General features: G+C 38.8%; 4 protein-coding genes across 4 annotated transcripts; 3 read left to right on the top strand and 1 right to left on the bottom strand.

Annotated features, from left to right (window-relative positions):
* Window positions 1-1104: 1104 nt before the first annotated feature.
* Window positions 1105-2931, top strand: LOC117782404 (methionine aminopeptidase 2). Its single transcript, XM_034619521.1, has 3 exons — window positions 1105-1336; window positions 1463-2281; window positions 2349-2931. Exons 1-3 carry the CDS (start codon window positions 1216-1218, stop codon window positions 2774-2776), a joined length of 1368 nt encoding a protein of 455 aa, XP_034475412.1. The 5' UTR covers window positions 1105-1215; the 3' UTR covers window positions 2777-2931.
* Window positions 2932-2948: 17 nt separating this feature from the next.
* LOC117781293 (sodium channel protein Nach) lies at window positions 2949-11908 on the bottom strand. The gene is made up of 9 exons (XM_034618044.1): window positions 11790-11908; window positions 11505-11711; window positions 9417-9428; window positions 9039-9386; window positions 8833-8983; window positions 5721-5914; window positions 3951-4283; window positions 3787-3896; window positions 2949-3160 (listed from the first exon to the last, which is right to left on the bottom strand). Exons 1-9 carry the CDS (start codon window positions 11906-11908, stop codon window positions 2949-2951), a joined length of 1686 nt encoding a protein of 561 aa, XP_034473935.1.
* LOC117782405 (zinc carboxypeptidase A 1-like) lies at window positions 10185-11519 on the top strand. Its single transcript, XM_034619523.1, has one exon. It carries the CDS (start codon window positions 10200-10202, stop codon window positions 11478-11480), a length of 1281 nt encoding a protein of 426 aa, XP_034475414.1. The 5' UTR covers window positions 10185-10199; the 3' UTR covers window positions 11481-11519.
* A 1519-nt stretch (window positions 11909-13427) lies between the features above and the next one.
* On the top strand, window positions 13428-14755 carry LOC117780216 (zinc carboxypeptidase A 1). The gene has a single exon (XM_034616658.1). It carries the CDS (start codon window positions 13453-13455, stop codon window positions 14731-14733), a length of 1281 nt encoding a protein of 426 aa, XP_034472549.1. The 5' UTR covers window positions 13428-13452; the 3' UTR covers window positions 14734-14755.
* The last annotated feature ends 46 nt before the right edge of the window (window positions 14756-14801 follow it).

Genomic DNA, 14801 nt, shown 5'->3' with positions numbered 1-14801 from the left:
ACCATATGTCGTCGATTAGTGATGTAAAAATATATCGAAATATCGACAACTCGATTTTCGCGGAAGCTATTATCGATTACTTCAACTCGATGATTTTTTTGACAATCTATAAAGCTGATTAAATCGATTTCCAAAAACAAAATCAACGACTCACTGTCCCAATTTTCTTCGAGCGTAAACTTAACCATTTCGTAAGCCGCAAACCTTTTACTTGGTATTTTACACACTGGCAATGTCATTCGAGCTGTCAAAGTTGAAATAATGAGTAGTTCGAAATGCAACCGCTAGAAGGGCCACCCTATATTAACATTCTTGATCGACTGCTCAGCAAGCAAAACATAAATCATGCACATAATGTATACCCTTTACCATTAAGGCCCGTATTGAGTAGCCCAGAAAAAGTTCTGGTAGGTCTAAAATCTATATAAAAATTTTAGTGCCGTAAAGAGAAGAATTTGCCAACAATTCCATAGAAAACTTTCTGTCGGCGGAAATTTCTGGTCTACTCGAAACTGGCCTTTAAATCTTTAATACCCGGAAAATTTGTATAGCAGTCAAAAAAATGAAGTGTTGGTAACGGGCAATAACAGAGACAAGTTGCACAAAGCAACAACAAAAAACGCAACTTTGTATGGAAACTTCAAAGATTAAAAAAAAACTAGTTGAGTTTCCAAACTAAATTTATGACAAATCGCCTTCTATTCGGTCTTTTTTTTTTTTGTTTTGTTTGGAGCTGGCCCAGGCTAGTAGATGTTTTACCTAATCAAAACCAAATCTGAATATATTTATGGAATACCATTTATAAAAAATAAATAATTACAAAAGTCTGTAATCGCCCACCGCCACAAGCTATCGGTTTGCATGCTGCAATATCATAATCGATATATATGTAGGGACTAGAGATGAGCGATATTGATGTGGTGTCTGGTATTGAGTTTTTCACTGCCACTTTATAATATTTTGTAGAGAATTGAAATTTGCTTTGTAGTACATAAGAATAGTAACAGCGCCGTAAATTTTTTACAAAAAAGTGCAATCAAGAAGGCTAATTTTAGCAAAATATTCACAATTCATACAGTATAAAAATCTATCGATGAAGTGCTCAAATGTATCGCATACGGCTCATATAACATCACTAACCTCGTGTTTTCCTTTCATCGCCATTGCTTTGTAGCCGCAAGTTAGTTTCACAATTTTAGAAATATATACGTCAAAATGTCTGCCGTGGAGACACCAAAAGTTGAGGCCATCGTGTCCGAAGTTGCTGCAACAGCAACCGGCGAGGATGCCAAGAAACAAAAGAAGCCAAAGCCGAACAACAAGAAACTGCGACAAGGTGAGTGACCTGCCAATTGCAGTTGTACTTTTATATACATATAGACATACGTATGTATGTATGTACATATGTAGACATATTTTACATGCGCAATTCAACCATATACATATGTATGTAATAATTCAGAGGCTGCTGCTAAAATTGTGGCTGAGGGAGGCGAGCCGGTCGCAAACACAAATGGCGATGCGGAGAAAAAGGCGCCAGCAGGAGCGGCTCAGCCAGCAAAGAAGAAGAACAAGGGCAAAAAAGTAGGTGGTGGTCAAACAGATCCCCCAACTATTCCCATTTCGGAGCTGTTTGCCAATGGCAACTATCCCGAGGGTCAGATAATGGAGTATCCCACGCCAAAGGATATGCCCGACGATCGCACGGCCAAGGATCGTTTCACATCGGAGGAGAAGCGCGCACTGGACCGCATGAACAATGATATCTATCAGGAGCTGCGTCAGGCAGCCGAGGCGCATCGTCAAACTCGTCAGTATATGCAAAGTTACATTAAGCCAGGCATGACAATGATACAGATCTGTGAGGAACTGGAGAACACCGCACGTCGCCTTATTGGTGAGAATGGCTTGGATGCCGGCTTGGCCTTTCCCACCGGATGCTCGCTAAACCATTGTGCTGCCCATTATACACCAAATGCGGGCGACACAACGGTGCTGCAGCACGATGATGTGTGCAAAATTGATTTTGGCACGCACATCAAAGGACGCATCATTGACTGCGCCTTCACGCTGACATTCAACAATAAGTATGATAAACTTCTCCAGGCTGTCAAGGAGGCCACCAACACTGGCATCAAGGAGGCCGGCATTGATGTGCGTCTATGCGACATTGGTTCAGCAATTCAAGAGGTGATGGAATCGTATGAAATCGAACTGGATGGCAAGACTTATCCTATTAAGGCCATACGTAATCTGAACGGACACTCAATTAGCCCGTACCGTAAGCGATGAATCCCAACTTAGTAATAAGACAGCTTATCATCATCTAATTATCTGCTTTGTTGTAGGTATTCATGCTGGCAAAACTGTGCCGATTGTTAAAGGCGGCGAATCGACTCGCATGGAGGAGGATGAGTTTTATGCGATTGAAACCTTTGGCTCCACAGGTCGTGGTCTAGTGCACGATGACATGGACTGTTCGCATTATATGAAGAACTTTGATTTACCATTTGTGCCATTACGTCTGCAGTCTTCCAAGCAACTCTTGGGTACCATTAACAAGCACTTTGGCACCTTGGCCTTCTGCAAGCGTTGGTTGGATCGCGCTGGCGCCACAAAATACCAAATGGCTCTGAAAGATCTGTGCGATAAGGGCATTGTCGAGGCCTATCCGCCACTGTGCGATATCAAGGGATGTTATACGGCTCAATATGAGCACACCATTATGCTTCGACCGACCTGCAAGGAGGTCGTCTCACGTGGCGATGATTATTAGATGGGAATGAACAAGACGAGTTTTGTCATTAGACTTTGTGTGATGCATTAAATACATAACTGCTGTTTATTTTATATAAGTTCATTCGATTGTTGGATTTGTGTAAGAGTGAAGCGATTTCAATATACTGTGTATTGTGCTAATCATTCACATAAGAAAATTGCATTATTATTTAGTGCTGCCGCACGGACGACCCAGTTCCATGGGGAAGCAACTCTTCCCAATTAAGTGAGTAACTTTGAGAATCAGTTTTACTGGTTTCCTTTTTACTTTTAAAGGACCTGTAGTAATGCACAAACCATTTGCCCGTCAAATAGTAAAGAATTTCTATGTAACTAATAATGCTAAAGCCATACATCAGTGAGAGAATGCCGCCAAATCGATCTGTAAAGAATGAAAGATCTGAGTAAAAAAAACAAACCAATTGTATTCAAAAACTTAGTTGGTACTTGAACTTGACTTGGATTTGGGAAACGCTTTAGTGTCACAGAATTCTCTTTCTTATAGAAACATATTTTAATTGGACAAAAAATCCCCAGTCAATTTAATAATTTAAAAAAAAAATGTATTTCTTTCACATTTTGCATTCTAATTTTTTTTAAATAATTCTTTTGTATTTTAATACCTGTTTATAAATATCACATGAGAAAGGAAAAATTGCTACAGTCTAATTAACTTTGCGTGAGATTCCGTTGTGCCGCCGACCTGTTACATAACTAGAACCAGTTCAAATAATAACTGGGTTCGAATCCTACACTGCCATGTTGAAAAATCTGTTTCATACATATTCTGTTAAATCTTGCTATGATGTTTAGAATGTAGTGTTGATAAATAATTTTAATAATAATATTATATGTAATAAGAAAAACTTTAAAAAACTTTGCTAATGCTTTTTGAAATTCTTTCAGAATCTATCTGCATTGGTCAAGTATTTAGAAATTATGCCACACTATTTAGTTTCCAATCCAAGTCAAGGCAGTATCAATGGTTTAAACTAAAGTAGACCCAACTCAACAGTATAACCCAATCTCCAACCATATCCATTTGTGTGGCTTGAGCAAAGCGTAGCCTGAAGAACAACTTGATTATGGATAACGGTCGTTCGTTAGTCAATCCCTTTCTAGAAGTAAAGCATTGCTTGGATATTAATCAGTTAACTATATAATTGACTTACAGCAAACCGTGAAAATAACCGGACGAATTGTAAGTCCTACGCAGTGGAGCCACATTGCTAACTATATCAAAGTTGACGCCATCGCAGGTGGGCAAACAATGTTTACATTGTTCAATGCTGGATTCATCATCCTGATCGTCCAGCTGCACATACGGATACTCCGTGTAGCCATACCATATGCGCTTCCACCTCATCAGACACGGCAAATCTAGCAGCGTGCAGTAGGCGACGTTTATGGAACTACCTGCCATTGGTGATGAGGCACAACCGCAATGCTGCACCATGCTCTCAATGCGACACAACAGTAGGCACTCGTCTAATGAGTAGTAGGATCTGTAAGGCATAAGTGGCTTACAATTAATCATATAATGTCTACAAATTATCCACCAACTAAGATATCTATGGCTTTTACTGAGCTTTTTAATTATCAATATAGTTCAAAGGGGAGCCCCTTTATTTATTGACAGGTACTTGTATTCTTAAATTTTATGACCGGTACTTGCACCTATTATAGGGCCAGGCCATTACACAACCTCTTCACAACCTTATTACAAAATTAATCAACCTAAAAAATTCATTCAAACATTTGCCAAAAATAACATGCCTTCTTCATACATTGCACACATTCAAGAGCGTGTCAGCCTCAAATGTAACGGATTTTTATCTATATTGTTGCTCTTAAAAAATCTGTAAGTCCAATGTTTTTCCACCGATCTTAACAGTTGATATGGTCTTAGAAAGCAAACAGTTAGGGCTTATTACAAAAAATTATATTTATTTTTTAAATAACTATCTTTTGGGATTAAATGACGGTTTTGTCGGATTTTTTGAGTTTTTGACTGCCGGTTAAAAAGTGGCCGTCTGAACTGGGCAAAACGAAAAAATCTAGTAGCAGTCACAAATTCAGAGCAGGGCTCATACAAAAACTTGACAGTTGAGTTTAAAATAGTGAATGCCGCTGTTGTTAGCGACTGTCAGAGCCAGTGTTGGTAATTAAAATGTTATTAACAGAGTGATAACATTGTCAATTTTATATTTTGCAACAATGGAAAGTCGAAGCGACAATTTTGAAGAGCTATTTTTCGACAAGTGAAAAATAAAAAGGTATCATTTGTTAACAAACGACAAGAGTAAACGCAATTTATTTTACGAAAAAAAATGTATTTCATTAATACCTTAATTTTATTAGTGAACAATGGTAAGCAGCGCAAGAAGTGAATGGAAGATCTGGAGCATATACTTTTAGAGGAATGGTCTGATCGGATTGGAAAGTTGCGCGGCTAGAGAAAAAATATGCATGTATTTTCAGAGATGGCGCTGTCTCTCAAAACCATGGAGCCTCAGTCACAGCAATGAAGCATCAGACGATCCAAGGGATGCTGGGGCAAAAGTTCGTTTCTTTTTTCTCCAATTGTGGTAGCTTCTTCACTATCTCCTCAAAAATTAGCGCTCCATTTTTAACTGCTGTTTTCCCAAAAGCAGCCGCTCCGTTTCTATGCAAGAAATATTAGTTCCACCTTACTATGCGCATAAATAAACATAATAAACTCACTTCCATGCAAATGACACTTTCCACTGAAATCATTTTAGATAAAATTTTAATTGTGATACTACAAACGTTTGTTAAAACAACTCAGCTCTCAGTTAGTGACTATTTTTTAGTGGCTGATGCGGTGTGAACGAACTTTGTAACGCAGCTAGCGACTTTGCTTAGTGACTCCAGTCTAAAATGGGTATTAAGAATCGTCTGTGGGCTTTGTTTTCACTTACTGATTTAATAGTCGTCTGCCCTCCTCGGGAAAATAACAGCGCCGTGTCTGGTTAGTTACACCACGCACCGCTTCACTGCTGTCAAAGAATGTAGGTTGTATGGGTACTTCCACAATGGTATTGTGATCGACGAGAATCCCTCCATTTGTATTGGACTGAATTGTCGCATAATCTTCCTGAGGAAATATTTGCAGCTGAAATGAAGTAACGTAATGTTAAAGTTAGACAGGAAAAAACGTAAACTTAACGTAAGGTAGACTTATTAAGATGCTTATCAACATTGTTACTGTTGAGCTGAGCGCCATCAATTGATAAATTTTTTTTTGATTTGAAAACGTCTAGTAATATGTAAATCGATATTGTTTCTTGTGTGCATTTCATGATTAAATTATTTGGTATATTAAAAATTATCCAATATGTAAATCGATATTATGTACGTTTAAGTTCAAGAAGGTTATGCTGGGCTTACATAGGGGCACGGAGAGTCATATTTGACAGGCACAGAGAGTCAATGTGAACACAAATGCTGTGACATAAAATTCAAATGTTCTGCACCGAGCTTGCTGAACCCGGTTCCGTTCGGGATTTTAAGCAATCCGAACCGGATCATGAACAGAACATTTGATGTTGTATACTCCGTGCACCCGCACCTGAACCGAACCCATTTCTTAAATAAAAGGTTCGGTTCGAAAAAAAAAAATAAATACATACTTTTCATTAGTGTTGTAAACATACGTCGAAATATCGACAACTCGATTAACGTGAAAGCGACGATATATCGAGTTGATTGAACCGGTTTTCATGAAAACATCGACAACTCACTGGAGTTTGCTCATCGAAGCGCATTTGCGGAACTAAATGATCTTCAATCGAAACTTTTCTTGGAATTTATAATTTACTTAAATTATATTATAACATAAAAAATAATAAAATAATAGTTCATCTTAAAACTAATTTAGACTATTATATTTTATTTTATTTTAAGGTACTTCGATAAAAAAATCAAGAAAAATTATACAAAAAAAATATTTTTTTTTTTTTGTGATTTGCATCCTTGATATCGACACTAAGCAAATAACCTACAGAGAAGTAATTTCATACAACGAAAATGCACCCAGACATTGCTTCCACCTGTGAAATTTTCTATGGAACTTAAAAACAGAACCGGTTTTTTTTTTCAGGTCCATAGAAATTTTCACCGGTGAAAATGACTTCTTTATAGGTTATTTGCGTAGTGATATCGAGCAAGTTCGATTTTTTGGGACATAGACACAGAAAATTTCATATCCAAATTTTAAGAACAATTTAATAGCTAGTGACACCAAACTTGGTAAGCAGATTCCTCTATATTGCAGACAGATCAAGCTTGTTTCTTTTTTCAGTATATCATGTAGCGCCCATAGGAACAATCTGGCGAAAATCAAGTCTTTGTATGAAAAACTTTTTTGTTTATGAAATATCATAACCAATATATAAATAGAATATGCATTTAAGTTAGTCTTATACATTCTTACCGAAGTTGGTTTAAGTCGGACAACTATATCATATAGCTGCCTAAGTCTTAGTATGAAAAACTTTTTTGTTTTTTGAGATACGATATCTGATACAATATGCAATTAAGTCAACTAAATATTTTTTAATTTTTTCCATTCTTAGTTTTTTTCATAGTATGTACGGGGTCTCCGACAGTCGAGTATGCTCGATTGAAGCACCGGCCCACTAGTTTTTAAATTAATGTGATCTTGAAATTGATTCTCTAGATAAGTAAAAGGTGATATTGGATGAATATATTTTATTTAATAATGTTAATTAGACTCGCAAGAAAGAAGGGATGCTAGCAAAGTTATGTGGAATGTTCAGAAATAATCATTACTTGATAAATATGCAATAAATTTATTATGTTTGCTGGGCGAAAAAACACGTCAATTGTTTGTTTTTATTCATTTAGTGGAACTTGCCTATTGCTCTTGAACATGTTCAATGTTAAATTTTTGTAAGCTTTTCGAAGCTGTGTGAAAATGACAAGTAGTGTTCACCAGAGAACTGCAACGGGTAAGAGATGTTCGATCAGACTCGAACATTGACTCTTACTCGTTGTGATTTTATTTATTACGGGCTGCGTATACATACGTACATACATATGTATATACATACATACATGCAATTACACATGCCCATAATAAAATAATACTATTCTAATTTTTTTAAAGACTGGAAAAACTATCAAACTTTAAATTATTTAAAATAAATTATACTTTTATAATATTAATTAATTTAATTTTTTCATTTTACTTTTAATTTAAAACTTAATTTTTTAACAGACATTTTTCATCATTTTATTTTATATTTTATAAACTATTCTAAGTTGACATTAAATAAATAAAATAAAATTAAAACTAAATAAATAATTAATAATAAATAAATAAATTATAAATAATAGTTTTAATAAAATGTGTGTACATAATTGCGTTCATATAAATATGCATTTACATAAATATAATATTATTACATAAATGTAAATGTATGTATGTACATATATGCGCACATTTACTTAGAAGAAGAAGCAGGAAAAAAAAATAAAAAATCAACACTGTCGTTTTCGATCGTACTCGAACAATCACAATCAAATCAAATCAGTCAGCAAGTTCGATCATGACTCGATCATTGCTACTCGAACGTGATTGGATCGAAACGAACGCTCACAAACGATCACAATCAAATCAGATCGTATGACTCGAACGCCACTCGACCCGAATTGTTCGAAAGCAAAAAAAATCATACCCGCGACTCGATCGTAAACAAAGAGACCCGTGACTCGATCGAACCCGTTGCGACCGAGTCTCTGAGTTGATTTGATCGAACTTGTCGCTGTGGTGCTCAATCAGTTGCAGTTCTCTGGTGTTCACATTGACGGCAGTCATTTTGGCTTGACACAGTTCTGTGAAGCAAACACTTTGACTAATGTCATGAGTTGTAAGAAATTGCCGCAGAATATGATGCCCCTATGTAAGTTCAGCATTAATCAATAAATACATTAGTGTGGACAATTTTAATTGTCAGTAAATAAACTCAATTGCTAGGTGTTCGATAGTACATAATTAACTTATCTCACCCGAAATGCCGTATTGCTAAAATATGTCTGTGTATAGTCATCCTCATTTGTGTCCTGCAGCACAAATTGTATGCCATTAAGTATGGAATTCGATTCAAAGATTAACTCTGGCAAAGAAGCCATCTCAGCATTATCCTGAGCACGTTTAGATCTAAGCGAACATATATTTCGTAAGTCTATTCTATATTTCGCAACTCTACACTCACGGATATTGCGAATAACTTGGCCGTCGATAGTTAAATATGCAGCACACACCCGACGAGGTTGCACGTTTGAGAAATAGTTGACTTGTGTCAACAGGCGAGCCATAGATTATCCCACGCGGCACCAAGTCAACACAGTCAGGCGAAAGCTCCCGCAATATATCATGCACCGAGTAATCGCTTCCATTGTAGTAACTGTTGAGCACCCAATGAAGTTGACCCAATTCAACGAGGTCCAACGGCGTCTCATCGTGGGCATTCAGGTAGAAGTTGGCCAACACCAACAGGCGACGCGCCAAGTCGTCCACATCTAAAGCCAATTGGGGGGTATCCGTCGGGGAGTTGTCGCCCCTCTTGCCAGATGGTGAATTGCTTGTAGACTGGTGTAGATAGCTGTCGATTAGATTGGACATTAGCATGCAAGTCGAGCGTAAATTCAAATAGTAGTGTTCTTTGCAAATTCATAATAAAAAACCAGTTAGAATGCTACAGTCAGGTATGAACTGTAAGATACCCGTTATCAATTTATTTATTTAACGTCGACTAATGCCACTCGACAAAATAAAAAATTCTTGAAAATAAAAATATAACTTTAAAAAAATAAAATAATATCAAGTAACAATTAAATGAAACGACTTATATACAAATTTTGATGAATAACTCAATAGATACAAAAGTTACATTAACACCTACGTTCTAAGTTGGTTTTCGATAGGTTACATCTTTTTTTGCCTGGTACAGAATTGCTGAGATACAATATACTTTTGCTCTCTAATGCAATAAAGCTGCGAAACTGAAGTATACTTGTTTGTTTAAGATTCAGATCTAAAAAGCCTTACATTCTTTATGATTTTACTGAATACGATTAAAACAATGGATTTCACGACGGAAAATAAATAAAAGTTGCAATTTTGAGTGCACGTCATATTTCAAGATTTATAATGAAGGTGTTGTTTGATAAGACATACTTATACATATTTATGTACGCGTACGTTATCCCCGTACTTTAAGCCTATAAGATTGACAAACTCCAAGGACTATAAATAAGATGCCCACAATTCAATTATCAGCTGCAATCCATCAAAGACAAAGAATCAAGCGGCAGCACACCTAGCCTATATAAGACCACCGCACACCTTAGCCAACCTCATACCAACGACAACCATGTCGCTGAACAAGTGTATTCTATTCGGTCTCTTGGGCCTGTTGGCCACCGTCGGATTTAGCCAGGCGGAACGTGTTCGCTACGATAACTATCGCCTTTACAAGGCCAAGGCGGAGAACGAGGTTCAACTGGCAGTACTGAAGGACTTGGAGGGTTCCACTGACTCCATTATCTTCCTAGATGGTGTTCATATTGTTGGCGCTGATGTTCAGATGGTAGTTGCACCCCACAAGGTGCCCGATCTACTGGAGCTACTGGGCAAGGCTGAGATCAAGTATGAACTGCAGTCGAAGGATTTCCAAAAGTCAATGGATGAAGTCGATGAGAAAGTTGCTATCAATGGACGAGCTGGCGCCGAGTACAACTGGCAGCAGTACTATGCGCTGGAAGATACCTACTCCTGGATGCAATCCTTGGCCAAACAATATCCCCACGTTGTTACACTGATCGAGGGTGGCAAGACCTATCAAGGTCGCTCTATTCTGGGTCTAAAGATTTCCAAGAGCGGCACCGAGAAACCCGGTATCTTTTTAGAGGCTGGCATTCATGCTCGTGAATGGATCGCTCCTGCAGCCGCCACCTACATCATCAACCAACTGCTTACTTCAGATGTGGCATCTGTTAAGCAATTGGCAGATAACTACAACTGGTACGTGATTCCCCATGCCAATCCCGATGGCTTCGTTTACACCCACACCAAGGATCGCATGTGGCGCAAGACCCGTGCTCCTTATGGTAGCTGTTATGGTGCTGATCCCAACCGCAACTGGGGTTTCCACTGGAACGAGGTGGGCGCCAGCAACAGTGCCTGCTCGGATACATATGCTGGCCCCTCGGCTTTCTCTGAAATCGAGACCCGCTCGCTGTCCGAGTACATTAAATCGCTGAAGGGCAAGATCCAGCTGTACATTTCCCTGCATGCTTACTCCCAGTATCTACTGTATCCCTATGGCCATACCAAATCCTTGCCTGACAATGTAAAGGACTTCCAGCAAGTCTTCAAGGCAGCCGTCTCCGCTGTCTCCAAGCGCTACAACACCAAGTACACTGGTGGCAACATCTACGATGCCATCTACCCGGCAGCTGGAGCAAGTGTTGACTGGGCCTATGGCACTCAGGATGTGCGCATGGCCTTCTGCTATGAGCTGCGACCTTCTTCCAATGCCTACTTTACAGGATTCCAGCTGCCCGCAGCTCAAATCAAACCTGCCAGCGAGGAGTTGTTGGACTCCATTGTGGCCATGGTTGGTGAGATCAAGACTTTGGGATACTTTAAATAATAATCTTCAAAATAAATGACTTACATTTTCGCAGCATAAGTTTGCATTTGCCGTTTGCTGATCATATTTGAGCTGCAAACAGCGACCGCGGGAAAGGGACTGTTTGCCACATGCACCAGATTGGGTGCCATATGGATCTCAGTGGGTTGGTCAATGTATTCAAGTGTCAGATTGACGATAACGATGTGGGTCGATACAACAATCGCAGCTAGAAACGTTAGCCAGAGTGCTCTGTCAATAGACATTATAGAATTAGATACGCTAAGCCAAAATAATGGGGAATTGGAGCATTCACTAGTATCTACTCACTTGGCATAATGCACAGACGTTTCGAGCAGAAAGGGCTGTAGTCCACTGATATAACTATTGCGCAGAAAGTCTTTAAAGAGTCGTCGACTTTTGGACTCCACTTCAGATAGTTGATCCATTTCGACGTCTTCTCCTAAACAGAATCAGCTGTCGAATTAATCTATTCCTGAACCTCATCGGAAGCGGATTTGGTGTGCTCATCAATCAGGTCGCATGTCAAAGGGCCGTCATGGGCTGTCAAAAGATGATTGATTGATGTGCATTAATGTGCTCTGAAGGGATGGACTGCTCAGTGAGAATTAAGGCTAAATTTTGTGAAAATAGTTGGACTAACACAAAAAATAATTCAAGTACTCTTCAAGATTTTAATTTATATATCAACCAGGGATTAAAACCGTCTTTGAAACTGTAAACTTGAGGCTGTATAAACCGATTGAAAATGAAAACCGTAAACGAAACCAAACGTTTTTATTATACCGATACCGAAATAATTCATATGAATCACCGATTAGTAAACGATTCTTGTATAAAGGTTAGTTTCTGTTCAACTAAGCATAAACCCTTTCGCCCCCAACTTTTTTCCTGTGGTCTCAAACCTTTTTTTTACTTTGAATCGTTTTTTAATAATTATAGGAGTATTAAGCCAAAATTTGAAGTTGCCACGCCCATTGGTTTGGGTGCTACCACAGGAAATTTGATGACGTTAAAAAATTAATTTCTTGAAAATTATGCTAATATTATATTTTCAACTATTACTCCTATAAGTTTAATCTATTCTGAAAACAATTGCTTTTTTACATTTAGAATTTTTTTAACGATTAAAAAAAAAAAAAAATCAATTTAAAACGTCTTCGATAATTTCTCAGTATGTTCCACAACATTTTCTTTGAAGCAGGCTCAGTCATTTGAAAGTAATTTCGTTAAAAAACTTCAAAATGTGAGTTTATTTACTCACCCATTGAGTAAACATATATACCTCACGATATTATAAAGAATCATATAACAAAAACATGGGGATCGCTCACAGTTATTTGTCAAACAGCCGAGTTGCTCACAGGCAACGTTGGGAACGAAAGGGCTAAGTTCAATTATGTTGATAAAGTGTAATCATCGTTTTTCAAACTAACACAAGAGATTATTTCGATAACGTAATTACTCTACAGTCAGCTTCTAAGAATTTAGTCGAAGTTCTGCAAGAAAATACATAATCCCTTTGTGATCTATAAGGTTCCCTCAAAGAACTAAACTGCTATGAGAATTTTAGAAGTGCGTATTCAACGTATTCAATTTATAGACTGAAAGTCATTGAACAATACACTTGATAAACGATCTTGGTTAAACCCAAATGGTTTATGACCAGCTTAAATATAACTCTTGCTTTCGAGAAACTTACGAAAACATTATTGATTTCCAATAGAAGTTTGGTGCGGACATAAGATACGGATTTGGCGTAATTTATACCTCAAGAACTTGATAACTTTTGAACGCAGATAACTATATGATTATATTTATGTTCACAAGAGAGGTGACAATATAAGCCGAAGGTTATAAATAAGATTTGGCTAATTGTCTTATCGGCGCTTATCAGAGACGTTTTGCCCAAAACCCCATAAACTATATAAGCCACTTATGTACTCGTGAAAACCTCATACCAACGACAACCATGTCGCTGAACAAGTGTATTCTATTCGGTCTCTTGGGCCTGTTGGCCACCGTCGGATTTAGCCAGGCGGAACGTGTTCGCTACGATAACTATCGCCTTTACAAGGCCAAGGCGGAGAACGAGGTTCAATTGGCCATACTGAAGGACTTGGAGGGTTCCACTGACTCCATTATCTTCCTAGATGGTGTTCATATTGTTGGCGCTGATGTTCAGATGGTAGTTGCACCCCACAAGGTGCCCGATCTACTGGAGCTACTGGGAAAGGCTGAGATCAAGTATGAGCTGCAGTCGAAGGATTTCCAAAAGTCAATGGATGAAGTCGATGAGAGAGTTGCTATCAAGGGACGTGCCACCGAGGAATACAACTGGGAGGAGTACCATGAGCTGGAAGATACTTATGCCTGGATGATTACACTGGCTAAACAATATCCTCATGTTGTTACACTGATCGAGGGTGGCAAGACCTATCAAGGTCGTTCTATTCTGGGTGTTAAGATTTCCAAGAGCCTCTCCGAGAAGCCCGGTATCTTTTTAGAGGCTGGCATTCATGCTCGTGAGTGGATCGCTCCTGCAGCAGCTACCTACATTATCCAGCAGCTTCTGACCTCGAAGCTCGATTCCGTTAAGCAGTTGGCAGATAACTACAACTGGTACGTGATTCCTCATGCCAATCCCGATGGATACGTCTATACTCACACCAAGGATCGCATGTGGCGCAAGACCCGTGCTCCTTATGGTAGCTGTTTCGGAGCTGATCCCAACCGAAACTGGGGCTTCCACTGGAACGAGGTGGGCGCAAGCAACAGTTCCTGCACGGATACCTATGCTGGTCCCTCGGCGTTCTCTGAAATTGAGACCCGCTCGTTGTCGGAGTACATTAAATCGCTGAAGGGCAAGATCCAGCTGTACATTTCCCTGCATGCTTACTCCCAGTATCTACTGTATCCCTATGGCCACACCGCTGATCTGCCAGATAATGTCGAGGATTTCCGGCAAGTGTTTGATGCATCTATTGCCGCAGTATCTAAGCGCTATAATACCAAGTACACTGGTGGCAACATCTACGATGCCATCTACCCGGCAGCTGGAGCAAGTGTTGACTGGGCCTATGGCACTCAGGATGTGCGCATGGCCTTCTGCTATGAGCTGCGACCTTCTCCCAATAGCTTCTTGACGGGTTTCAAGCTCCCCGCTGCTCAAATCGTACCTGCCAGCGAGGAGTTGTTGGACTCCGTTGTCGCCATGGTTGGTGAGGTTAACCAATTGGGTTATTTCAAATAAATTAACAACACTTTTCTATTAAGCCTTTATATTTGAATTTATTAGCTTATATTAGTAACCAATTTACT

This window comes from Drosophila innubila (genome assembly GCF_004354385.1).
Source record: "Drosophila innubila isolate TH190305 chromosome 2L unlocalized genomic scaffold, UK_Dinn_1.0 4_B_2L, whole genome shotgun sequence".
NCBI lineage: Eukaryota > Metazoa > Arthropoda > Insecta > Diptera > Drosophilidae > Drosophila > Drosophila innubila.
Note: the sequence above shows the minus strand (reverse complement) of the source record. Positions and strands in the feature narration are given on the sequence as shown.